General features: G+C 34.1%; 1 protein-coding gene across 1 annotated transcript in view; it reads left to right on the top strand.

The window, feature by feature from the left end:
- Nucleotides 1–27,157, top strand: part of LOC128217477 (TBC1 domain family member 22B-like) — a 29,125-nt gene extending 1,968 nt beyond the window's left edge. Inside the window, exons 3-12 of the mRNA XM_052924632.1 lie at nt 2,310–2,530; nt 6,608–6,790; nt 7,431–7,501; nt 9,944–10,072; nt 13,373–13,438; nt 16,850–16,970; nt 17,467–17,649; nt 18,139–18,266; nt 19,037–19,132; nt 20,097–27,157. Coding sequence (XP_052780592.1) covers nt 2,310–2,530; nt 6,608–6,790; nt 7,431–7,501; nt 9,944–10,072; nt 13,373–13,438; nt 16,850–16,970; nt 17,467–17,649; nt 18,139–18,266; nt 19,037–19,132; nt 20,097–20,231 — 1,333 coding nt within the window. The 3' untranslated portion in view covers nt 20,232–27,157. The remainder of the gene's footprint in view (nt 1–2,309; nt 2,531–6,607; nt 6,791–7,430; nt 7,502–9,943; nt 10,073–13,372; nt 13,439–16,849; nt 16,971–17,466; nt 17,650–18,138; nt 18,267–19,036; nt 19,133–20,096) is intronic.
- The last annotated feature ends 15 nt before the right edge of the window (nt 27,158–27,172 follow it).

Raw genomic sequence — 27,172 nt, 5'->3', positions numbered from 1 at the left:
AGCTTATTTTGTTTAAAAAAATTTCTTACTTTGACCTGATTTTGATACATAAAACTGATTTTTTTGTGATTATCAGACAGATAACTTCAAAAAACACTTAAAAAACTTCCTCATTTTAAAAAGTAAATGTTTCATAAGTTATAGAACAAAAATAGTGAGCTTAACTTAATCGTGTTATAACAGACGAGAAATTGGCCCCAGGGCTGGTATTCAATATTGGTATTTACTCGATTTAAGGAAGATATAGCTAATCAGAAAGTTGCTATTAATTATATACCTGAGCAATAGAATGAATAGAAGTCAAATTGACCCTAAGAATAACTTAAGTTGAATATTAAATACCACCCCATGAACAGTCTTAATCTGAGTCGAGACTCAGAAATGCATTTTTATCATCAAGAATAAAAAAAACCATCTGTATTTGATTTATTTACAAAATATATATCTGAATAATGGTAAAACTTTCTAATAGTACTGTAATATAACTCAGCAAAGTTCACCATTAATGATCTGTTATAAGCAGAGTTACCTGTTACAATGAAGTAAACATAGGCACAGGATTCATATTAAAAAAATGCACCAGCCAATTGTAACCATGGCCCCCCAAGTTTGGGGAATACTTGGGACTTTTGACTTTCGGTGCAGCCAAGCCGAGGTAAACTCCCCACCCTGAGGGGAATTAACTGCTGGTAAAATCCCTGCCAAATTCCTCCGCACCTCAGGGATGCTAGGTAAGGCCCATTGCCCGCTATTTTGGGCGTGAAGACAAAACCACCGCTTTCACCCGGCACTGCTGGGCCACCTGAAAGGTAAAAAAACTAGGCCCATTTCCCCGGCTATCCCCGGTATACACCCAGACCGGGGGGGGGGTTACGATGGACTTGAGCAAAACAACTTCAAACAATCTCAGAGATGTTTTACATTGTCTACTAATATAATAATTATAGTTTTAGATATAAATAACTATACTTTTCAAACAAAAAGAACTATCAATTTCTTAAAAACAGTTGTTTTAATATATTAATTCTAGTACTAGAATTATACTACTTTTTGTTAGCATTTTATATCAAACAAGAAATAGTCTGAACATGGAAAATACAGCACTCCAAAAATTGAATTTATTAGCTCTCAGTTTAATTCATAATACATGTTCAGTGATTGCATCTGTGGCCTAGTGGTTAGGGCGTCTGCATATAGAGCAACAGATTAAAGGTTCAAGCTCAGGGTTCGAATTTAACTTTGAGGAGCACTCGCAAAATTTTGCGAGTGCATTTTGAGGCAACTTGCAAAATGACAAATCAACTTGCAATTTTATTATTTGCTTTATTATACTTTTGACCAAGAAATACATCGATCAACGAAGTCTATTCATTTGACAGGATGATGGGGTTAACATATAGTGCGCAAAAGCGCTAATTTAAGCCAATGATTGAGCTAGGTGATTACGTCATTCGTATTTACTTTGTATTATGAACGCCTCGGAGCATCCCGGAATGATTCGAGATAAAAATCGGCCTTTTCCGTATTTGTTCTATTTTTGAAAACCTACTAGAGCGTGACTCCGTACTGTCTTCTTTATACCGGTAGTGTAAACATGCCACTTATAGGCTGTTTACACTCAACTACATAGCGGAATTAAGTTCATGTTTAATCTACTTTCCTTTTAACATTTTGTGGTCTAGAAAAGCCACTCGCAGAATTTTGCGAGCTTGAATAAAAGACACTCGCATTTTCCAAATGTCCCTCGCATTTTGCGAGTATGCGACCCTGAAGCTCCATAAGGGACTTGTTCTGATATGGCCATCTGCTGACCACATAGCTAGTTACATAGATACATAACCGTTCAAATTACCTTCTTGTCTGTTGCCTGACATTTAGGAAAGGAACCAGAATAAAGATGTACGGTTAAGGTGTCTTATACATGTAAGTCCAATGGACTGGCCCTTAAATCAGAGGGTGACACTACAGTCAAAACCTGTTGGCTCAATATCCCAGGAACTGGCCAAAATACATTGAGCTTGGCGAACATCCAGACAATTGGGAATGCTTACATAGAATAAAATTAAAAAACACAATCAGTTCTTTACATCAAGTACAAGCCAAGCGATATCGAGTCAACAAGTTTTGACATGTACATGATAAACAAACACTTAACTTTGTTCAGGACAAGATATAGAATACTTGACAATAAATAAAGAGTACAAAAATTAGTCTAATGCAATCTCATTCTTAACTCTCCCTGACACAGTGATGCTAATTAATAAAACAGTTGGTGGTGGTGAAGTTTAAAAAAACAAACTCTTTTACAGCTCAAACTTGAAGAAAGATGAAAAGATGAAAACTGCAAAGACTGGTGACTCATTCCAAGACTTTCAGAACAAGACAGAAGATGCTTGGGATGATGGCGACGATGATTTGATGATTGATATGGCCAATATTCGAATGTCCATGAAAGATATACAGTCAACCGCTAAACAGGTCTTGGACAACCATAGTCAGCAGACTCGTAATGCAAACTTGAAGTATTCTGGTAGGTTATGTTTGTTCCAATAGGGTTTTAGTTTAAGAATTATAAATGGGTGCTGCATCCTGTTTTTTGGTAGCACCTTTTGGCATGCATGGAGACCAAAATGTGCACCCTTCTGCCCTCGTGGTGTCCAAAATGTGTACCCTTCTGTCCACATGTTGACCAAAATGTGCACCCTTCTGCCCTCATGGTGACCAAAATGTGCACGCTTCTGCCCTCATGGTGTCCAAAATGTGCACCCTTCTGCCCTCATGGAGACCGAAATGTGTACCCTTCTGCCCTCATGGTGTCCAAAATGTGCACCCTTCTGTCAACATGTTGACCAACAGTCTGTACGAAAGTCATTATCATATTGCAGGACACGAGGTCCTGCAATACTGTCTGCATTGCAGGACCGGACCAGTTTTTGCAGGTCCGATAATTTTATGTACATTTTAGTCATTCTCGTAATATAAAACCAGAGTGATGATGTTTGGTACCATACTGTTAGATTTATCATTATCAAACCTCTGATGAATGAGGTCTGATTTTCAAGAGTCAAAATCAGATCTTTAAGAGTCATTGTCCGTTTTATTTCTAAATTCTTGGTCGTTCTTCATAAATAATAGTTATTATCTGTCATAAGATGGCATTGCAAGGTAATGATTATCTATACTTGGTTTAAAAGCTTCCGAAACATAAATAAAAAATACAAAATCTATTTTCTATAACGATCAGCGGTATTAATCCACTTTCAATTCTAGTAAAAATTCAAGGAAAAAGAAATATAATCTTTAAAGAATACCTTGTTGTCTTATTTCCTTCTCAGTCTCTTGGGTGGTAAACAAATTCCAAGAGTCAAAACTTGGAAACATATGTTCTGACTCCTATGAACGTATTATTTATTTCATGTTGAGTGAAACAGGAATTATGCATGTATTACTCATTATGTAACCCTATGCATCCTTGTCAGACTCATATGCACCATCGATTGTTTTATAGTTGCAACAACATATTTGTACTTTCGGTTTCACTTTCAAGTTTTTCATATTTTTTCCTAAAGTAAACAAAAACATTCAACGTCCCTATCTCAATATTGTAACATAGTCATTGTTTTTTATTTTTCATTAATCACATAACAATAAAACTCTTTTGTTATAGAACTATACACTGACAACGATTTACGCAGTTCTTCTTTCACTTTCATTAAAATTGACAGGAAGTAAGCGTGCACCTGTTTCCCCCGCTTTTTAGATCATGTGCTACGAAAAATCTTTATTCCTTTCTGTTACACATTATTAACGAACACAAATTTCATTAATTTCATATAAGACAAGATATAAAAATACAAAATATATTTTAGCATTGTTGTTTTTCAAACCATCGTACTTAGCGAAAAAGCCGAAGATATCCGTTAATTTGCATAATGGGCGGAGTTTATAATTACGTCATTAGTTTGAGTTGGTAACGGTCAGATTCCAGATTGATAATCACTTGTCACTTCGGCAGTTAATTGCTTTTGACTTTAATTGATTAAACAAACATTTAGAGCTTGCCTTGCTGCTCCTTTCAAATGATACCGACTCTTGCACTGAAATTATCCCGGGTTGAAACTGACGCATTGCACAAATTAATGATGCGTCAATTCCGGGTCATTTACGATTTCTGTGCGTCAAAACCCGAGTCAATTGAAAGCCCTGAATTTATGTTGTAAACATAGGTTAGTTGATTAAATTAACAAGAAACACCTTTGACACATAATTAATAAACAACAGATTTTTCCCTAAAATTGTTGCCGGACACGCGGGCCTACAATATACATGCGATTGCCGGACCTCGCCATTTATTACCGTCGGGAGCCGAGGTCCGACGAACTTTCGTACAGACTGGACCAAAATGTGCACCCTTCTGCCCTCATGGTGTCCAAAATGTGCACCCTTCTGTCCACATGTTGACCAAAATGTGCACCCTTCTGCCCTCATGGTGACCAAAATGTGCAAGCTTCTGCCCTCATGGTGTCCAAAATGTGCACCCTTCTGCCCTCATGGAGACCAAAATGTGTACCCTTCTGCCCTCATGGTGTCCAAAATGTGCACCCTTCTGTCAACATGTTGACCAAAATGTGCACCCTTCTGCCCTCATGGTGACCAAAATGTGCAACCTTCTGCCCTCATGGTGACCAAAATGTGCACGCTTCTGCCCTCATGGTGTCCAAAATGTGCACCCTTCTGCCCTCATGGTGACCAAATTGTGCACCTTTCTGCCCTTATGGTGACCAAAATGTGCACCCCAGGGTTCGAATTTAACTTTGAGGAGCACTCGCAAAATTTTGCGAGTGCATTTTGAGGCAACTCGCAAAATGACAAATCAACTTGCAATTTTATTATTTGCTTTATTCCCTTATAATATTGTCTAATTAAAGTAGAAATTAACACCTAAGACATATTATGAATATTAAAAAGTATCAATCTTGAGTGACTCGACTACTAGAACTTGTTGATGGCTTATTCTATTTGGGGGGTATGGAAAGACTCGTCTGATGCTGGCAGCTTTTTGATAACAAAGCTGTCCAATAATTTGACATGTTCACTTTGTATATTTACCCTCGCCATCGGGTAATTTAATACCCATTCGACAAGCACGCTACAGATTTCATTAAGTCTATAAGTATTAAAAACAATAAAATAATGAATTTAAAATAAAAAAAGCAACAGTAAATGTAGCGTGGATACTTTGGACCATGAAATATATCGATCAACGAAGTCTATTCATTTTGACCATTCGGCGCTCCTCGGCCATTTTTTTCAAAAACAACCTCGGATGTATTTGGACGGTTTACATACTCAAAAAGTGGTACGTTTAAGTCCGCTGCAAGTAGATCGCGTAGTAATTTTATTTAGCAGTTAAACTTTGTGACATTACTCTTGGGATTCTTAATTATGTTTGCAATAATACAATTTAATGGCAATCAAATTAAACTTAGATCAATAAATACAACTCTAAAACACTATATTTAATTAATGATATAATTCAAAATTTTACGAACTACTTCAACTGATGTACCTGCATACATCCGAGGTTGTTTTCGATAAAATGGCCGAGGAGTTCCGAATGCATTTTGACAGGATGATAAGGTTTACATATAGTGCGCAAAAGCGCTAAATTTAGCCAATGATTGAGCTAGGTGATTACGTCATTCGTATTTACTTTGTATTATGCACGCCTCGGAGCATCCCGGAAAGATTCGAGATAAAACTCGGCCTTTTCCGTATTTGTTCTATTTTTAAAAACCTTCTAGAGCGTGACTCCGTACTGTCTTCTTTATCCCGGTAGTGTAAACATGCCACTTATAGGCTGTTTACACTCGACTACATAGCGGAATTAAGTTCATGTTTATTCTACTTTCCTTTTAACATTTTGTGGTCTAGAAAAAGCCACTCGCAGAATTTTGCGAGCTTGAATAAAAGTCACTCGCAATTTCCAAATGTCGCTCGCATTTTGCGAGTATGCGAGTCTAAATTCGAACCCTGCACCCTTCTGCCCTCATGCACCCTTATGCCTCCAAAGAATTAAGTGCTGAAACATAAATATTGGAAACATAAACCAATATTTCTTTTGTTTTGATTAATATTTGAAATATGGTTATAAATTCAAACAAACTACATATTCAGTATTTGAGCTTATATTACTTCAAATATTTTCTAACTTTTTTATGAAACTCATAATGCTTTAATAATTCACTGCCCTTTTGTCCCTCAGCACCCTTTTTAAAACCTGGCAAAATCCTAGTCCAAAAAATTTCCCTTCTTTTATCATTTAGTTTCTCAAGTGCTATTTCAATGAAACAATTTCTTGTACCAGTTATTTTTGACTTTCAAGTGTTTTTGTTTCAACATGTATTTGGATCATTTTACAATTTCAGCAATTATCAGTGAAATTAAAATCCTGTTTGATGTTGTATGGCAATCTTGAAGCAGTGTGCTCTCTGTAACAAGACAAATATGCAAACACTAAAACATAGATCTATGTGTATAAAAAAGGTAATTCAAAGAAAAAACTGTGATGTACAAACTGTTGTTTAAAAACCTGCTGGTTTTCCAGGTACAGCCCCAGGCTCAGGGGGTCATCACAAGGCCGGCCCTGGGGTCGGGGTTCGTCTGAACAACACATGGCAGCCACCAAAACCATCCCCTATACGCTACACGCAGAACTCAGCTGTGGATAAGGAGGCAAACAAGTTAGAGAAAATCAAAGCAATTTTGGCAGGTCCAAATACAAACATTGGTAAATTTATTCTTTTACAGATAAAGTTCACACATGCATAATACGCTAATTTTAACTTTTGTAAGACGTTTGTGGAAACTCTCTGTTTAAAAAATATCGTAAATCACTGTGTATAGGATTTACTTTCTTCCCCAAAAATTTCCCGTGAATAAAATGCCTGCGTCTTATATATAGTATTATGCTTTGAGGGTTGTGTTTTTTCAGGTCTAAATACAGTTTAGCTATTAACTTTTTATGTGCTTTATACCACTTGTACCATTGTTTTTTATATATATTTTATCATTTATGTACATGTGCTGTACTATTTAACAACCTTTGCCATTAACACTATTCAATAAAAACAAATGTGGCGGCTGCCGAAGTTGACATTTTTGAACTGTGTACTAAAAAAAGTTCTCGTGCATATTTTCCCTTCATCCTTTCTGTGATAGCGTACTTTACAAAGTGATTGATTGTATTATATTATAAAAAAAAAGATATTTACAAAATGCATGATTCAATAATCAATTAAAACTAGTGATATTTTCCACTATTGACGATTTTTGATTGATTTTTGATTACAATAGATTATTGGAACAACTCTAGTTTATATTTTAAAAGCGTGTATAATAATGTGCCTATATGATCATACTTATTTCAGTTGAACTTCAGAAGTTGAGCTGGTCAGGTTTACCAAAGAGCGTTCGACCAACTTGTTGGAAAATACTTTCAGTAAGGCATTTTTCTTATGTGTTTAAACAGTCATTTTGTCATTGCTGGCTCTCTAGCATAATTCAGGGCGTCAATTAAGAATTCAATTATTGGAAGTTTAAAATTCCATGCCATCAGTTTTGGAAGTTTTTCTCCCAAACATGGAAGTTCAAACCCCTCAAACAAAAAGAATTTCTCCATTATTGTACAATTATTCTGACAAAATGTGAAACAATTTGCAACTTAAATCTGCTTCTTGGTGAAAGATGATTCAAATTCTAGACTTATTCAAAATGTGTCCTTAAAATAAAATAAAGGTATTATTAACACAAAGTTTTGATATTTCTAACTTCAAAGCTTTCACTTCTTGAAGTCATTATCCAAAATGTTAGATGTTTCTGTACTTCAAAAGTTTATTTTTTTAGCTGATTTATAAGAACCGCCTGGTAAAAAACAACATTTGGTTTGGGTTATATTTTCGGAAATAGGCCAGGGTTCGAATTTAACTTTGAGGAGCACTCGCAAAATTTTGCGAGTGCTTTTTGAGGCAACTCGCAAAATGAAAAATCAACATGCAATTTTATTATTTTCTTTATTCCCTTATAATATTGTCTAATTAAAGTAGATATTTACAACTAAGACATATTATGAATATTAAAAGGATCCATCTTGAGTGACTCAACTACTATAAATTGTAGTTGGCTTATTCTTTTCTTTTTTTGGGGGGGGGTGGGGGTGGGGAGGGGGGGGTACAGATGACTCATCGGATGCTGGCCGCTTTTTGATAACAAAGCTGTCCAATAATTTGACATTGTTCACTTTGAGGGGGGTATATTTACCCTCGCCATCGGGTAATTCCCATTCGGCGAGAACGCTACAGATTTCATTAATTGATTAAGTTTGTAAGTATTAAAAACAATAACAGTATAAATTTAGAATAAATAAAAGCAACAGTAAATGTGGCATGGATGCTTTGGACTATAAAATATATCGGAAGTTTATTCACTTTGACAGTTGAGCAGATATATTCAAAGGTTGATGGGGTTTTACGAGAGTTCGCGAAAGCGCTAAATATAGCCAATGATTGAGCTTGGTGATAACGTCATGTCAACTTTTTGTTTTCACTTTGTATTATGCACACCTCGGAGCATCCCCGGAAAGATTCGAGATAGAACTCGGCCTTTTCCGTATTTGTTCTATTTTTGAAAACTTACTAGAGCGTGACTCCATATTGTTGTCTCTTAACTGGTAGTGATGCCACTTATAGATTGTTTACACTCGACTTTGTAGCAAAGTTAATGTTTATTCTACTTTCCTTTTAACATTTTGTGGTCTAGAAAAAAAACACTCGCAAAATTTTGCGAGCTTGAATAAAAGTCACTCGCAATTTGCAAATGCCTGTCGCATTTTGCGAGTATGCGAGTCTAAATTCGAACCCTGTAGGCTCCGACCCTTCTGTTTTTAGTGTTAAATAGACATTATGAAATGTTTGTAAAGGTAAAACATTGTTGTAAAATTATAATACTGATGTACAAAATTCCTTATTTTTCAACTTTTGATACAAAAAATCCTAAGGTTAAAAAAATGTCATTAAGTTGTTACTTTAAAAATACACTTTAATACAAAAACTGTTTTTTATGTTCATGTTTGCAAGAAAAATTTATGTTTTAGCATATGAGAATGGGTCTGAAAATTGGCCACAAATTGGTTAGAAGAAAACACAGTCATTGGTTTTGAAAACAGGGTCAAATAATGATTTCAGTTTCTGACAGATATAAATATATGTATACATGTTGTCATATTCAAGGATTTTTTCAATAAGTTCAGGGGTGTGATTTGTCTGCATATTTGCCCATTTCAGCGGTTCTAATGGCTTTAGAGACCAAAAACTGATTCAAAATGTAAATGGATGCTTTATTATTATTTGTTGTTAGTATTGCCACTCCATTTGGCTGCATCTTTGATGTCAGGAGAGCGCTCAAAAGGTTTGTCCGGTTAGCGAAGTGGTTAGCGCACTTGCTTCTCACCAAGGCAACCCAGGCTCAATTCCCAGCCTGGGCCCATATGAGTTTGGTTTGTGGTCAACAAGCCGGACAAGTGGGTTTTCTCCGGGTACTTCAGTTTCCCCCACAACACAAGACCACACTCTCGCATAGCATCATGCCAATGAGAGTGATTAATAAAATGTTGTAATAACTTGTTTCACTATCGTTGTAAAATAAATATATTATAACTAAAAGGGCTCCAAAAAGTCATTTTTGCTTCTGCAGCAGGGTACTTCAAACTCTTGAATCCCATTAGGGGGCCCGAAGTGCCCTTAAAACCCATATCGCAAAATGGTTTGAGCTCTTCGGCTGTCAGGTCAATCACAATGCCTGATAAGCAATAATTGTGTGTAAAACATGGCATAATTGTCGTATGGGCCAGTACAGAGTGTTTTATAAAGAAGTGTTTTGTTTGCAGGGTTATCTACCGGCCAATTTCGAGCGTCGGGCAAGCATGTTACAACGAAAACGCCAAGAATATTTCAGCCTTATAAATCAGTATTACGAAACACGGCATGATGATCAACACCAGGAGACTTTTAGACAGGTACGAGGTTATGACACATACTGTATTTATTGGATGATAAGACAAATAAAAATTAGATAATGAAAAAAAGGTTTTGAAGGCTGCAAGACATAGAAAAGTTAAGCTTGAAAGCTTTAAACCTTTTGTTGATTATTTTATAAATTTATTAATAGATACAACAGATGAACAATAGATAACTAAAACACAGCAGCCATTTTTTTTTAAGATAAGTAGTCCACGGCACAGGTTACCTTATTTAAATGATTTGATTGGTTAAAGCTGCACTCTCACAGATATACTGTTTCAACTACTTTTTTTATTTTTGTCTTGGAATGAGCCAAATTGTGGGTCAATATCTGCAAACCAGTGATATATAAGATTGCTGACAAAAGATCAGATCGCAGATTTTCATATTTCTGTTTGAAAATAATGTTTTATGGCTAAAAGTGTTACTAACAATTTAAGAAAAATGCATTAAATATCATTTGTTGAATTTAAATATGAAAATCTGTGATGTGCTTCTTTGTCAGCAGTCTTATTTCACTGGTTTCCATGCATTTTCGCATAGATTGGCTCGTTCCAAGAAAAAAAAAGTTGTCAAAACGTTCAATCTGCGAGAGTGCAGCTTTAATAGTAATTATTGGATAAATAAAGCAATGAACAAACATTTTGGCTATCTAAGACCAATCCAATGATTTGACAAGATTTATACAAATGACTAAAGAATATAGATCAAAGCATGTCTGTTAATAAGACAATAAAAATTATATTTGGCAGCCATTATGTAATGATGCTTGCTGAATTATCAACCCAACAGATATATTTTTCAATATACTTACAAAAAATACATCAGTGTTTTTTTTCCCTAATTTGAGAATTGGGCTAGAGACCTACCAGTTGTGAAAATGTCCACATAATGCCTAGATTGTAATTTTACCATATAATTTTTTTAACAAAGCAAAGCTTTAATGCTGCACTCTCACAGATGGACTGTTTTGACAATTTTTTTGTTGTCTTGGGATGAGCCAATTTTATGCGTAAATGTCTTGATATAAGACTGCTGACAAAAGAGTTAATAGCAGTTTTCATATTTACGTTTGGAAATTGATGTTTTATTGCTAAAAGCGTTACTAACTTTTTAAGAAAAATGAAATTTTCGGCAGTTTACCAAACAATTGAGATCTGTTCTATTGTGAGTTATATTATACAACTAAATTAAAGGCACTGGTGCCAAAATGAGCTGTTTCTGAGTCAAAAAAGTAAAAAGGTCAAAATTGTCAATTTGTGAGAGTGCAGCTTAAGATGCTTAGTTTGAAAAATGTTAAAAGAGTGAGACTGAAATTAAACCTATCTGAAGGTCAAAAGATAAATGAACTTTGTGCCTAATGTTGTGGAATAGATTTAAGGATTGTGAACTGGGCCAGTTAGACCCCATTTTCAGTACAAAAACACACATTGAACATGGATGTGTTATTTGTATGTACGTTGACATGTATGCAGGGCTTGAATTTAGCACTCGCAAAATGAGAGCAGAAATGGGAAAATGTGAGATGAGTATTAGGGTACTCTCAAAATTTTGCGAGTGAAAACTTTCAATTTGCCTTCGTACGTTTAGTGCACATTGAAGACTGGTTTTTCCTGTTCAGATTTAAGGTGGCAGTATTTTGCTTAAATCTTATCAATTTCGCGGCATAGTCCATCAACATGACAAGCAAGTTTTTAATCAACGATGGCTGATGGCGATGATCCAACTTATCTGACACAAAATCAAATATATCGTCCATTTATACTAAAACTTAATAGGGAAAAGAGAGTACGTATAAAATTAGACATACCTTCAATACAGATCACTATGGGAATGTCTGTAAGATAATTTGTGCAGACTGAGTTTCAGACTTCCACAATATGTTTTCTATGTGAACGAATCTAATGGCTTTAAAAGTTGAGTTGTTATGACACTGAAAACAGTGTTGTTGTTTTTGATTACCATCCATTTTCCAAACAACAAAAAATTTTGCAAGTGAACTTCAGATTTTGTATTTTCTGCTTTCCAAAATTTGGGAGTACATTTTTTTCTAAATTCAAGCCCTACCATGTTGTTTTTATGTTTCATGAGTGTTTGATATTACAGATTCACATAGACATTCCAAGAATGAACCCTTTAATTCCAATATTTCAACACTTATTAGTTCAAAATGTAAGTTCTTGTCGGGTAACCATGGAAACCAACATTTTTCTTGTCATGCTGCCCCTTGATAACTGTGGTTCCGGTGTCATTGTGTGTTTTAAGAATGGTATGTGTTGTTTGATACCAGCTGATACTAAACAGTAAAACTATTGATTCATTTAATATAATTACTTTCTTTATTTTATTTTTTTTATTCACCAAATTTGAAGCTTGCCTTTTTACATAAATGAGGGTATTGTTTCAGCCTTGTTTAAGTCATTGGTATTCAAGAACTATAACATCAGCAAAAACTTGATAACTGATAAAGATTTTCACATGAAACTTTGTATGTATGTTTTTAATGTCATATGCATGTAGAAGGCCCCACATTTTCTGCCGCCTCTCTTTTGAATCATGAATGTATGAGACTATCAGCTGGTAAACAAATACAATGCCTTTGATTTATTTGTATTTCTTGAGTTTCATTATCCGTCTAACATTTTCCAACATTCATGCATTTACTTTTTTTAATTGCCATAAAAGTACATTAATTCTTCACCTTTGTTATTCTGACCAAGCTCTGTTACCTCATTTTCTCAAATTTGTGTCTTTAGAAATTCTTTAGAATTGTTCTAAATTGATTCATTGCATTGTCATAGTTTTGTTGGAAAATGTTAGAAAGTTCATGTATTGGCTTTGCATGGCATGTTATCAGACATTAGAGCTGCACTCTCAAAGATAGACAGTATTGTCATTTAAAAAAAATATAATCTCAGAATGAGCTGATTTTGGCACCAATGCCTTCAATTCAGTCGTATAAATGTACTCACAATAGAACATAGCTCAATTGTTTGGAAAACTTCTGAAAATTTCATTTTTCTTAAAGCGTTCGCAACAATAAAACATATTTTTTAATGTAGATATGACAAACTGCAACCCAATCTTTGGAAAGCAGTCTTATATCATTGGTTATCACATTAACGCAAAAATGGCTCATTCCAAGACAAAAAATTAATACAAAAGTTGTCAAAACAGTCAATCTGTGAGAGAGCAGCTTTAAAGGCAGACTTACTAACAACCATTAAAGTAATACCTTGAAGGTATTGAAAAGGGTGGTACCTTAAATGAATTGAAAAATGTACTGTTCCTTGCAGATACTTAAGGACGTCCCGAGAATGACTTCACTTGCTCATTTGTTTCAAGAGAAACGAATACAAGAAGTGAGTATTGTAACAATAATGATATAGGAGATGAGTAGCACTTGTGTACAGTGTTGATAAAAGCTTAATTAATACTAATTCTGAGGCAGCAACTAACCCTTTGTGTGATACATTATAATGTAATCAGGCAGCTTTGTCATGCTTATGCACCAGACAATTGTAACCACGGCCCCCCAGGTCTGGGGGAATAGCTGGGGAAATGGGCCGTGTTTTTACCTTCCAGGTGGCCCCTCAGTGCCGGGTAAATGTGGTGGTTTTGTCTTTCCGCCAAATATAGCGGAAAATGGGCCTTACCTAGAGTCCTTTGTGTGGGGGGGCATTTGGCGGGGGGTTCACGAGCAGTTTGTCCCGGACTTTGCCCGGGCTTGGCTGGACCGAAAGTCAAAGTCCCCGTTATTCCCCGGACCTGGGGGAGGGGGGGGTTACAATTGACTGGTGCATTACTAAGAGATGGTCAAGGTTGATCCACTGTAGTAACAATACGCAAGTAATTTACAACACTGTTTTACTTTCTGCCGTCTGACTGCTTTACGCTGGTCGCAATTAGTTACAATGGCAGTGTTCCTTGTAGGAAATGCTGCAGAATTTGATGAGAATCTCATTTAATATTAATACAATACAATGTATCAATTACTATCTAAATCTGCTATGATGGCTCTAAAGCACAGCTTATGAATTGCCACGTTGTAAAGTATATTGACAGAATACACATTGCGAAAATATGTGACATAATTTTTTTGACATTTGTAAGACTTTTTTTCGGATGGTTGAGGGGGGATTTTTTGGGGGGTGGAGGGGGATCGATGTCGCCACGTCCAGACCACTTGAGGTTCCAAACTTTTAGAAGCCCTATTATCACGTGATTAGTAAATGTCTCCAGAATGGTTTAACAGTAATGAATGTTTAGAATAGAGTGGTTTGGCATAATTGAATCAATTATTACTTTTGCAATATGTTTATAACAAACATTTTTGAAATCTGTCAGACAAGGTCAAATTCGGTCCAGACTTGCAAATTGTATGTTATAAGAAGCACTGATAACTATATTTAGGACAATTTCCTGCTGTATACCATGCACAAGTATGTGCATTTTTAGATGCTTAGTGACTCTCCATATGATTTTGGTATAAGTTGCAAGGGTATGATTTGTTGAGAAAGAATATGTTCAATATATTTAATATGGAAAACAAGCTTTTTTTAACATTTTAAGATTAAAATGGGTCACAGGATGAACAATTTTGGTTGAAATGTTCAAGGGCAGAAACACAAACTGCACTAACATTATCTATGATTAATTTCTGGACATTGATTTACATATGTAGGGTTTTAGTGAAAAAATAATGGAAGGGTGCTGTGCCCTGACCTTTATTGGAAGCACGCTTTGTCCCTCATGAAGAACAGCATTTGCACCCTTCTGCCTTCATAGAAATAAATGCTTAAGATCATTAAGTTTTTTACTGTTTTGATGAAAACTTATAATATGATTATAAACACATACAAAATTTATATATTCAGCAGTTAAAACCTAAATTTACTTTAATTTAACACAAATATTAGGACATTTGTTCAAAATCATAATATTTCATTTTTTACAGCGCAATATAATTTGCCTTTCTCCCTTATCGCCCTGCCACTCTGCTGTGGTACCCTGTCCTTTATAAAACCTTGCTAAAACCCTACATATGGGTAACCAACATACAATACCCTTTCAAAAGATACCAGAATTATAAGGGGTCTCCTTGCATGGAACTTGAGCATTATTGCCAATAGCCGTAAGAAATAATAAGATTGTTTGTACACCAGATACCTTAATGAGTGAATTTAAACGGTATTCCGTCCCAAAATGTTTATTTATCATGTTTATAATAAATAAAAAATATGTACACCCTCAAAAGTGATCGTCACATAGCTTGGATACTAACACATGGACCTTTACTGGGCTTTAGTTATTTGATATTGTTTAACCCTTTGCATGCTGGGTAAATTGTCGTCTGCTCAAAAATGTCGTCTGGTTTATTCTAAATTTCTTTCAATTTACTTAAAACTTTGGGGATATATTGACTGAGTGGCAAACAGCTTGGAACCTGACCAGGCGCCGAGTTACTCGGCGTCTGGTCTGGTTCCTAGCTGTTTGCAAAGCCTTTAAAATCGCCATCAGCAGCTTAAGGGTTAAAAGTAATAATATGACATTTAAATATAATTCTAAGAATATTACTTAAAATATCTTATATTTACATGTAGTGTCCATTTGACATCCCTTTTGTACATAATATTTTGGATAATACTTATTGGCATGAAATTGTAAATATATTATAATTTTTTTTTATTGTTTATCAGTTTATGTATTTGTTTTCTTTGCGGTTGCTTGTATATCTTTTTGGTTTTAATAAAGAATTATGAAATAAAATCACTTATGTCTGTGGTAAAAGGCTTTTGCAGGTTTAATGTTTTCTCAAATGTACTGAGACCAGTATTTTTGTTGCCGTACAAGTGAAGTGAATGCCATTTATCCGTATCTTCTTGTTTCTGTTTGCAAAAGCAAAGTAATATTGTTAAATTTCATAATTTCCTTGTCCATTTTTAGCTCCACTATTTGAAGAATAAGGAGAGCTATACTACGGTACTCAACCTAGCGTCACCGTTACACCTTGGCTTAAGTTTTGCATATTAGCACCTTTAAGTCATTAACTCTGCAATTACATCATGTATTGAATTGAAACTTTAGGTAAAATGTATTCCAAACCATCCAACCTACTTAATTAATGAAGTTTGATAACACTAATTTGAATAAAATGCAAATTAGGGTCCTTTATTATTTGAAATCTGGAAATAATGGTTTAGGTTTTGCATGTAACCACATAAATTATAGGTTAATATCTCAGCAACTGCTTGATGTATTGCATTGAAACTTAACACAATGTAGTATGATAACTCTATTTGCATTTAATGCAAATATTCCCAATTTTTATTTGACTTAGAAATTCTGGTTAAGGTTTTGTAATAAATCCAATTTGACAATGATCAATACTTGAACTTAAAAGTGGCAGAATAGTCGAGGGCACTGTCTCTGTGACAGCTTTTGTTTAAGTATAAATATATACGTTACTATAAAATTCTGTTTGCAAATGAACTTAGCAACTTAAAATTGACTGATCAGTCACTAAGTAGACGGTACAATTTGACCGAATTTAGGGCACAAAATATCATTGGCATCATGCTTTGTTTAACTGATTGACTTGTACAGTATGCTAAGTTCAGTTGCAAACATTTGTAATTTATCTTGAATAGAGAAATCTCTTTTAAGTACTCGTAACTTCTTTTTTAAAAACAAAATGTTTTTTAGTAAAAATGAAAAAAAAAAGTCAAATGCAATTGTTCATTTCACTTTAATTGTGAACTCTCTGTTAACAGATATTTGAGCGTATTTTATACATCTGGGCGATTCGGCATCCAGCGAGCGGCTATGTACAGGGGATTAACGATCTCGTTACGCCTTTCTTCGTCGTCTTCCTGTCTGAATACATTGAAAACGGTAAGTCCAGATACACATTTTTATACAATGGGGTCAATTGAAAAGACATATAGCAGCTATCAAGAATGTGATGAAAAGAGGGCTTGAAATCTAACCAAATCATAGTTGTGATAATTAGAGATAATTCAAGATCATTAGAGATCGAAAAGTGAGATTTACTGGTAATAATGATCAAATATTTTTATGCATACATATAAACACTTAACATTTTACATTATATTTATTTCTTTACATGCATTTTCTGTTATGTTTTTTTACATATGTCATCCTTGATTAATTACATTTATAACAAATTGAAGACCTCATTTTAGAGGATCAATTTTGTTGATATGTTTCACTTCTAAGTGCATGAATGCATCATATTTAAACAAAACCCCCTGGCTAATTTTTCAGGATTCATAATAATTGGCAGTTAGTCCCTGACTAAGCTTTGGCCAAGTTGGTGTAGTAAACTATTTCATGCTTGGAAAATTTATAAAAACCCTTATAATTTCAGATGTAGAAGTAGAAAATATCAATCTTACGGAATTGCCGGAAGATACATTGAATGTGATCGAAGCTGACACGTTTTGGTGTACGTCAAAGCTGCTTGACGGAATTCAGGACAATTACACATTTGCTCAGCCTGGCATTCAAACCAAGGTCAACGCCCTCAAAGAGTTGGTGAAACGAATAGATAGTAAGTGGATGTCCTCTGGCTTTGTTCATTTAAGAACATAGGGGCAATTTTATTAATGAGTTTACAACAAAAAATAGTATTTTCAAGAAATTCAGATGACTTATGGGCGCTTTGGTGACTACAAATTAATTGCAAAATTTTCATCCGGCGTGCACCCTCTTTTTTCTTTATTTTACAACAATTGTAACGAGTTATTACAACATTATATTTAATTACTCATGTTGGCATGATGTTACGCTAGAGTGTGGTCTTGTGTTGTTGTAAAACTGGAGTCACTGGAAGAAACCCACTTTTCCAGCTTGGAAGCCTCAAACCAAATCCACATGCGCTCGGCTGAGAATCAAACCCTATTGGCCTAGGTGGTAAATGAGTGCGCTAACCAGACAACCCATTAACACTTCGTCCATGACACTCTTATTAGTCTTTGATATACTATACATGTGTTCTAACTCCGTAATCTAACCTCTTTTATTCTGCCATATTTTACAGTACAGCTTCATACTCACCTGGAGGAACAGTGTATTGAGTATCTACAGTTCGCGTTCCGATGGATGAACAATCTTCTCATGCGAGAAATCCCGCTACGATGCAGTATACGACTCTGGGATACTTTCTTGGTAAATGGTTGTGTGCTATTAGTATTGTGTTTTAAGTAAACATTTAATTCAAATGATGTAATATATGACTGGACTAATTCTTTGTACACTCTTTGTCACACAGTAGAGTTTTAGCCAGGTTTTAAAAAGGACAGGGTGCTGCAAAAAAAGGAGCTGGGTGCTATTTGAAAAACAGGCACAATGTGTCGGAATTTGAAGATTTTGAACATTTATGATTTTGACAGAAAACGGTACTAATTGTGTTTAATTGATGTTATGCTAGCCTTCAGCTGCCACATATGTCAAGTTTGTATGTATTTTAATCAAAACAAGAGAAATATTTGACTGTCTTAAGCATTTCATTCTATGATGGCAGAAGGGTGCTTGTGCTGGTCTCCATGATGGCAGAAGGACAGGGTGCTGCACCCTTCCGTAACTCTTTATAGTAACCTACACTGTGTCTTGTGTTAAGAGTAGTTGCCACGGGTCACGCTATATCTTGCATTAAGAGAACACCAAGTATGATCTCTTATCTTGCAGTTAGAGTTTTCACTAAGTTTCAGACTGACTCATGTGTTAAGAATAGTCACTCAACTTAAACTATATCTTGGGTTAAGATTAAGATCTTGTGGTTTTGTCCAGGTTTTTTTGCTCCCGCCCACAACAAAAGACCACATTCTCGCTAAATATCATACCAACTGGACTGACTTAACATAAGTTGATATAATTTCCTTCAAAATCGTAAATTTAATAATTTTTAAATTGCTTAAAAATTCTTTTGTTTCTTTCAGTGTGAAAACAACGGCTTTGCTGACTTTCATCTGTACGTGTGTGCAGCGTTCTTGACACGATTCTCGAAGGATCTGCTGCGAGAAAGGGACTTTCAGGTAACACTCAGACTTATATGAACATTGTAGTCATATGATCAAGGAGTGTACGACAAACTATTGTAAGATTGAATACTTTGGGTGTGTCAGGAATCCAATTAAGATTTTACCTTTCAAATAACCTGTCAAACATTTTCAAAATAATCTCATTATGACTGAAAGTAAACCATTCAAAGAATCAATCAAGCGTAAGATATTTTCTTTTATAAGATGGCCCTTTAATTCTTGGTAGAAATTAAGATAGAGTTCATGTGATTGTATCAATGTCAGCTTCTAAACCAGATTATAGATAACTTGGGTTTCATCCCCTGTGTATATATTATACGCCTGTGTTGCGGCGTTTTTGGGCGTGCGGGGATCATCCAATATGTTGTTCCCTTAATAACTTAAGAAGCCTGTAATCAATCACCAGTTTTGGTCAGAATGTGTATTGTCATAATGTCTTGGACAAGTTTGATAACCAACCATATTGCTTTTGTAACGCAAGAGTTATTGCCCTTTAATTATAGAAGTAACCTAAAATTGGTCTCGCCCGCTAAGTAACCTTAGAGGACTTTTCCAATCATCAACAAATTAGGTCAGAATGTGTATTGTCATAATATCTTAGACAAGTTTGATAAACAGCCATATCGCTCTCTAGAGTCCCTAAGAGAAAAAACAAATTATTGAATATGATGTAAGCCTCTTGCTCAGGGGGGTCCCTGTTTTTAAATTAAAAAAAATAAAACTGCCATCCTTAATTGTCTGCAATATAAACATGTGCCAGAAGAGGGCTTTTTTCCCCTACTAATAATGTTTGTCAAATATTCAAACATTTTCAATTTCCGACTAAGCATTTTAAAGTTTTCACATTCCATACTAAATAGGCAGAAACCTTTCCGAATTTGGATGGCACAGGTGGTGAACATATTTTAAAAAAATCAACGGCATTATGTTACTCTAACTTCCGTTTTTGTCTTTTCAGGGAATATTGATGTTCCTTCAGAATTTACCCACTCATCATTGGCATGACGCGGAAATCGGTGAACTGTTAGCCGAGGCCTATAAACTGAAATACATGTTTGCAGACGCTCCCAGTCACCTTTCGAAAAAGTCCTGACAGGGGCGTTGAACTAGTTATAGGATAAAAAATTCCATCTGTCCGAGTCAGTGGCTAAAGACCACAGCAAATCTTCGCAGAAGTGGATGTACTCTTGTGTTGGAATTTTTCATATGTCAGTGGGAAATAAGCTGAGCATTATTGTTCACAGAAGTGGATTTGCTGTTATGTTAAAAAATGGCAGACAGGATCCATACAGCTATCGCTGTGTTGAGCAAGGGCAGACCTCATTCTATGAGGTGACTTGAGCAGTTTAGTCACCATAGCTGGCGGCGACTTCACTATTTTCAAACATTGAATGATGACAGCTGTGCTGAACCTTTTTAGTGCATATGAATATATTTAAATACATGTGCATACTAGTTCTTTTATGTGACAATATCCCAAGGCCAAAAAATATAGTTTGGTTAGGTTTTCATCCATTTCAAAAACAGGTAGGGTAGGTAAGCTTTTTGAAAAAAGAAAAGAAAAAAAGTATTATGCTTTAGGGCTATTCCAGTTAAACATATGTCCCACCCCAGGACGGCAAAATAAAGAAATTCTGTAGGGGGTAGGTCTTTTTCTTAATTTGCTACTGTAGGGGGTGGTGATAAGTCCTTATATAAGGAAGTTATTGTCATCATTGGAGAATGGTGTTAAAGTTATCTTCAATATAAAGCGTTAAATGTTTTAAACTACATATTAAAACACACATTTTTTCATTGTTTATTTTTTTACTAACCGACTATAAAAACAGTAGGGTAGGCACCTATATTATAAGTAGGTGAAGGTTACTTTTGGCCGAAGCGAAATTGAGGCGTGAGAAAGTGACGTTTTCATTTTTGCGAGGGTTCTTGCCTCATAATAAGGTTATAACAACTATTTGTTCATATTATTCGAAAAGGCTCTTTATTTTGATATAACACATTGTTATGAGATTTTTTAAACTCAATCTTGGTTTAATTTATTTTTGTTGTGTACGTTAATACCTCAAGAGTACTCATTTTCACAGGTGACGTCACAAAAGTTCACATTCTGACAAAAAGAAGTGAAGTGAATGTCACTGAAGCCAGCAATATCTTGCTGATACATTTGCTAAAAAAAATCTTAGACAAAATATCTATTTGATATATTTTCTGAACACATATTTTAGTGTCAAAATATTGGCATTGCCATGTGTAGAGAAAGTATGCATAACACCTTAGCTAAGATTTTCGACTGAAACTTGGTACAAATCTTGTGAGAGACAATGCGCACATGTACTGCAAGTTTCATAACTCTGGCTTCAATATAACTGTCCAGTAAAGCCCCTCGTTTGACTGCAAAGAATCAATAGACAAGTGTTGGCATTCAATCTGTGGCACTTTTGTCTTAGTTTTCATGGTTTTGATGATGATTATAATATACCCGGTAAAATTTTACTAATGTCAACACCCAGTGTAATCAAACTAAGAATTCCAAAAATAACACCAAAAAAAGTATTTTTTTATGAACTGTGCATATAGCATATAGCATACTCTATCATAACCTAGTGTTACTAAACTCAAAATTCCAAAATGCACCAATTTTTTAAATTTTATTCTGAAAAATGCATAGCATTTTTTTAAAATTAAAAATGTAATATTTATTTTCTATCCATTCCATAACATACAATTGTTTGCAAATGAACTTAGCATTTGAAGGTTTTGGTGCATTGAATTGAGTATGAATTTTGCTCCACCCTAAAAAAACAAGTGAGTTTTTAATAAAGTGCAACATTTATAGCATGTCAATCGACTTCACACATCAACGAAAGCTGTCTGCCACTGTTGGTGATTAAGCATATTCTTAACTTTTTAGTGTTACTACTTTAGGGCCAACTCATAAACTCATAAAGTATCCATACATGTACAGTTTGCTGCAAAGTGCTCTAGTGGGTTATCTGGGGTTGCTAGTTCATGAGATTTACATCAACCAACCAAACAGCATACTTTTAATTACACAATTGAAAAGTGCAACCTCTATTGCCTATAAATTCATTTCAAAGAAGGCAGAATCTGCCGCTCTTAACGATTGAGTGTATTCTTTTACATATCAACCTGGAACTTACTACTTAGGGTAGTGATGTTCCAATGATTGATTATAATCGAAAATCGATTTGTTTGGTATGAAATTGACAACAATCAAATGTATTTGGTCATAATCGATTATCGATTGGCGAGTGGTTTTTCTTCTTTCGTCTCGGTACTTGCATTTAGTTGTTTTTCCGACAATTTTCTCCTTTGAGTTTTTTATTCATTTGGAAGTGTTCAGTCGTTATCGGTAACAAAATGGTTGACACAAAATTACTTCAAACATACCCATAACATAAGCATAGTTAAGGATTAAGAGTTATTGTACAAGAATAAAACTACAATTAAGGTATTGTCCCAAACCGAGTGTCCTATCAATAATCGGTTACCGTAAATGACTGGGTATTAGACGCACTTTTTTCCCTCAGATTTTGATGCAAAAAAATGCCTGCGTATAATACCCAGTAACAATTTTTTGAACTTTTTTTCTGAGGTCAATTTCAAGCCGAGAGTTTGTTTAGATTTATGTAGAAAGGAATGTTACTCGCGTCATATTGATCGAGTATATACGGGTTAAAACGGCAGTTGAAGATCGGGATACGGTATATCGTAAGACGTTTATAATTTCAACAAAAATATTTTTCGATTTAAGTTACCGTAATTCACCTAAGAGTTCGGACACTCTAAATATTTGGACACCCATAATTATTTCCCAAAATAATTTATTTTGCGTACCTAATTTACGGACACCCAAAGGACATCAATCATAACTTTCATAGTTACCAAGTTTCACAGACGAAGATTATTGATTTTTATTTTTACACTGCCTGGCTAGATTACCTAACCGTATTCACCACTGTGACAATTTAATTAGTTACTACCCATCCTAAACGATTTATTGCCTGTTGAAAAGGAAGTGTGATATATTTATTTGAGGATTAAACAAACAACAAGGGCAATCAAGGGATTAAGAAAACATCGACATGGCATGTTTGTAAAACGATCTGCCAATAAGCTTTCAAACTTGTACCACACTTATAGACTATATGAAGCAATAATCGTACAGTTATACATTAATTCTGCATAGCAATGTCCATGCTCTCCACGAGATCCTCGTGGGTATAACTGTAAGTTATGTGACGTCACACAGTGTGACTCTTTGATCTGAAGCCGATAGAATGTGTTTATTCAGTTCAGTGCATGTATAAAATGGTGTTTTAATTAACTTCATGCAGGATTTACACTTATAGGCGTAATAAATAAGTTTATGACCATTGATTACTACGGATAAATTAATAAGTGGTAAAAAGCAAACATGAAGAAAAAAGGCAGGTTAAACAAACATGTAAATAAAATGTAAAAATGATAATTTTCTATGTATTCGGAGAGCGAAAAAAATAATTTATGGTGTCAGACCTCTTGTGAATTACGGTATTCAATATTATTTTGAATAATAAATTGAATTAAACAATAATCAAACTTACATATAAAAAAGCAAAGTTGGGCACTGTCAAAATATTTTTTGCATAACATAACTTTTCATTCTCGACAGTATGGTTGTATGGTTTTAAAGATAACCATCGCCATTTTTACGAAAAAAAATAATTTTGTCACTGTCAACAAACATGGTGGCTGAAAATGCTGGATGATTTTGACATTTTTTCTATGCGTCCTTTAACCAAAAACATAGATTAAAAGTTTTTTTTCTCGGATTTTTCACAGATTTTTTTCCCTGCGTCTAATACCCCCTATCGTCTTATACCCAGTCATTTACGGTACTTGAGTTGAACCGAATATCGATAGTCAAGTAGGGACCGTTTCCCAACACTTACAAAGGAGCAGGCTCATCCCCCACAAAGAAGGATCCATATTGTACAGTTTGCCTTGGATCTAAATCAACCAGCCAATCAGATTGAAGCTTTAAATAAGGCTCTTTGAAGTGCAGAAAACTTATTGTTTGAAATTGCTTTTGGGGCGGTACAAATCAATGGTCTCTTTGTTGCAAAAACACATAACGTTTATGCTTTTATTAGCTGATTGGAGAAGAAGCTTTGCTAAGCTTATTTGCAAACCATAGTAACAGTTCTGACTGTAGATATACTTTATGTACAATTTTGTGTAAATCTTGACATAAAATGTGGGCAATTGATATGCAGTTATTTCTTGTTAATTTTATTCCATGTCTTTTAAACTTAGGTCGGCATTTACAGTTTTCTTATTTTTTGGTAAAATATGTTTAATGAACTTAAATCGAAGCACCTTAAATTCATTGTATTGATTGTTAGAATGTGATTATTTTGAACAAAAAATGATAGAAAATAAGTAGATGTGAAATAAGTAAAGCTTTTAAGAATGAATGTAATATTGTATTTTTTGTTTATTTTCTCACTACATGTAAAAATTGTATTTTTTAAAGGGACAAGACACCAGGTGTTACAAAATTGGCAAATACATTATTTCCTCAAAACAAGCCTAGAATTATCAATAACAACTAGTATGAGGCTGATAATACATCATTTGACATTATTAAAAGAATATTTTGTTTACCCATTTCAAAATAGTGAATAACGGTTTATAGTGTGTATATTTAGCATGTTAAAGTCACGTGATTAGTACAGATACAAAACCGTCGCTTTAATTAAATTTTCTGGGATTTAAGTGGTAGACAACCCCAGTAAATTTTGAATTTGAAAAATACGCAAAAACTACAAAGATACATGTGTCTAAAGCGATGTGATACAACAGTAAGATACAATACCTTGTACACAATGATATCAATTTTATGTAAGTTTTTGACATTTTTTTTCGTGCAATGGTACCATCTAGTGTTGTGTCCCTCTAAGTTACAAAATATGTGATAAAGCCTCTCATACTATCAATGTTGAGTTTTAGGTTGTGTGATAGAACAATTTATTATATATCTTTTTTTTTTCCACTTCTTATCACACATTAAGATAATATTTCTGGTGGTGTATCCACTGTTCATTGGCAAATTGTGGATTGGAAATAGGTTATATTTATTACCGTACTCAAAAAACATTTTATAACAAGTTTCATCAAAAAATTGTGTTTAAATATATTTATATGTGATTGAAGGGAGATGTGTCTTAAATTGCCATTAAATGTGCAATATTATATTCTGTTCAAACTGTGATTCTGTGAAGGGTATAAATGTTGCAGAAAATGCATGTTTCTTTTTTTTGTAAACGTAAATTTCTGGAAAAAGTCATAATTTTGCGCTATATATATTAAGCGTGGTAAAAAAATTTGGAATGTTTGAGCACAGATTATTTTTTTATATTGATAGTGCTGTAACTATTTGTTTACATACTAAGAAAACTAGGACTTTTTACCTCATCAGATTTTTTAAAGAAAAAAGTGGAGGTAATGTGATAGTGCTGGCTTCGATGTCATTAGCGTTGTTGGTATGCACAATTTTTAACCTTGTCCATAACTTAAAAACATTTCAAGATATATTAAAATGAAACTAGGTACAAATGTTGCCAGAGACAATACACACATGTACAGTTAGGCTCGTAATCTTATCTTTAATCTTTTTTGAGTTATGCCCCTTTCTCGACTTAAATTTAGAAGACAATTATTGACGTTGGCTCCTTGACGCTCCTGTTGTAGATTTCGAGAAAGAAGCTCTTTAAATAACATTTATACCATTTATAAATTATTATTTGTTATACGTTTCATTTGCTGAAGTTATGAATTTTCTTTATGGCATACCAATTTTTGACAGCTATTACGTTGCAGTGTATGCTATAACTAGTATTCAGAAATTAGTTGTTATTTCATTTTCAAACAGCTCTTTTAATGAGTTATGATTTTTCTCATATTGTGAAGGTTGTATTAGCAATGTGTATATTCAGTATAAACTGTAAATGTGAAACAAATTCATTATATGTTTTCCGATGGTTTATATAGATTTATCAGTGAGAAAAAAGATTTTTTACTTTTTCAACTAGTGAAAATATCAGTTTGATGTTAATGTGAAACCTATTCATTATTTGTTTTCCTGTGGTTCATAGCGATTTATCAGTGAAATAAAAATGATGTTTCACTTTTTCAAATAGTGAAAATATCAGTTCGATATTTTCACTGTTTTGAACTTTAAGCCCGTTCTACTATCTGAATCAAACAAAAGAGAGCACAGGGAAGTAACTCAGTATCAATAATGTCAATTTCAAAATTATGTTATGTGTGCATTTATTTTGGGGTATTAAATACAATAAAATGTCTTTTAATAGCACTTTTAGGCTTATTGTAAAAAAATAATATTGCTTGTTTTAATCTAAGATTGCAATATATTTCGTTGGGAAATAAAACCTTTTGTCCTCACTCAGTGAAATAAAAAAAAAATTATATTACTATCTTGCACTCAAACAAACAGTAATCATCTATAAATTTGTTTCCCCAAAACCGTATCTATGCCAGGTTGTGAACCTTGAAAAAAACAACATTACATTGTGTGTAAAGTATATAAAAAATTGGAATGTCTATTAAAAATATACATTTTGTGCAACAAATATTAAATTAAATATTAAATCTACTTTGATATAGTCAGTAATTAGTCAAATATGGTGAAATGCTATTTGCACCATGGTGCTTTTGAGGAAATTATGAATGGTTTGATGACATTTTCTCTCACTATTTGACATTAATCGCATGTTATAAGCTTGTGTGCGTATCTTCATTTTCTCTACGATTACTTTGATGCTTGTTATTTTTAGGACAATTAATAAATATATGTTATATTTGATTCCAAGAGATTTAGTTTTATACTGTGGTAATAAATTTACTGTTATTGTCATTTTGTTAGCTCGTATAACACATTGAACATTTCATTTTGCAAAGATATACTCATCATTTGAAATAAAATGAAATTTAAATAAACCGTTTTTG

Source organism: Mya arenaria, chromosome 14 (genome assembly GCF_026914265.1).
Source record: "Mya arenaria isolate MELC-2E11 chromosome 14, ASM2691426v1".
In the NCBI taxonomy this organism is placed as follows: domain Eukaryota; kingdom Metazoa; phylum Mollusca; class Bivalvia; order Myida; family Myidae; genus Mya; species Mya arenaria.
Note: the sequence above shows the minus strand (reverse complement) of the source record. Positions and strands in the feature narration are given on the sequence as shown.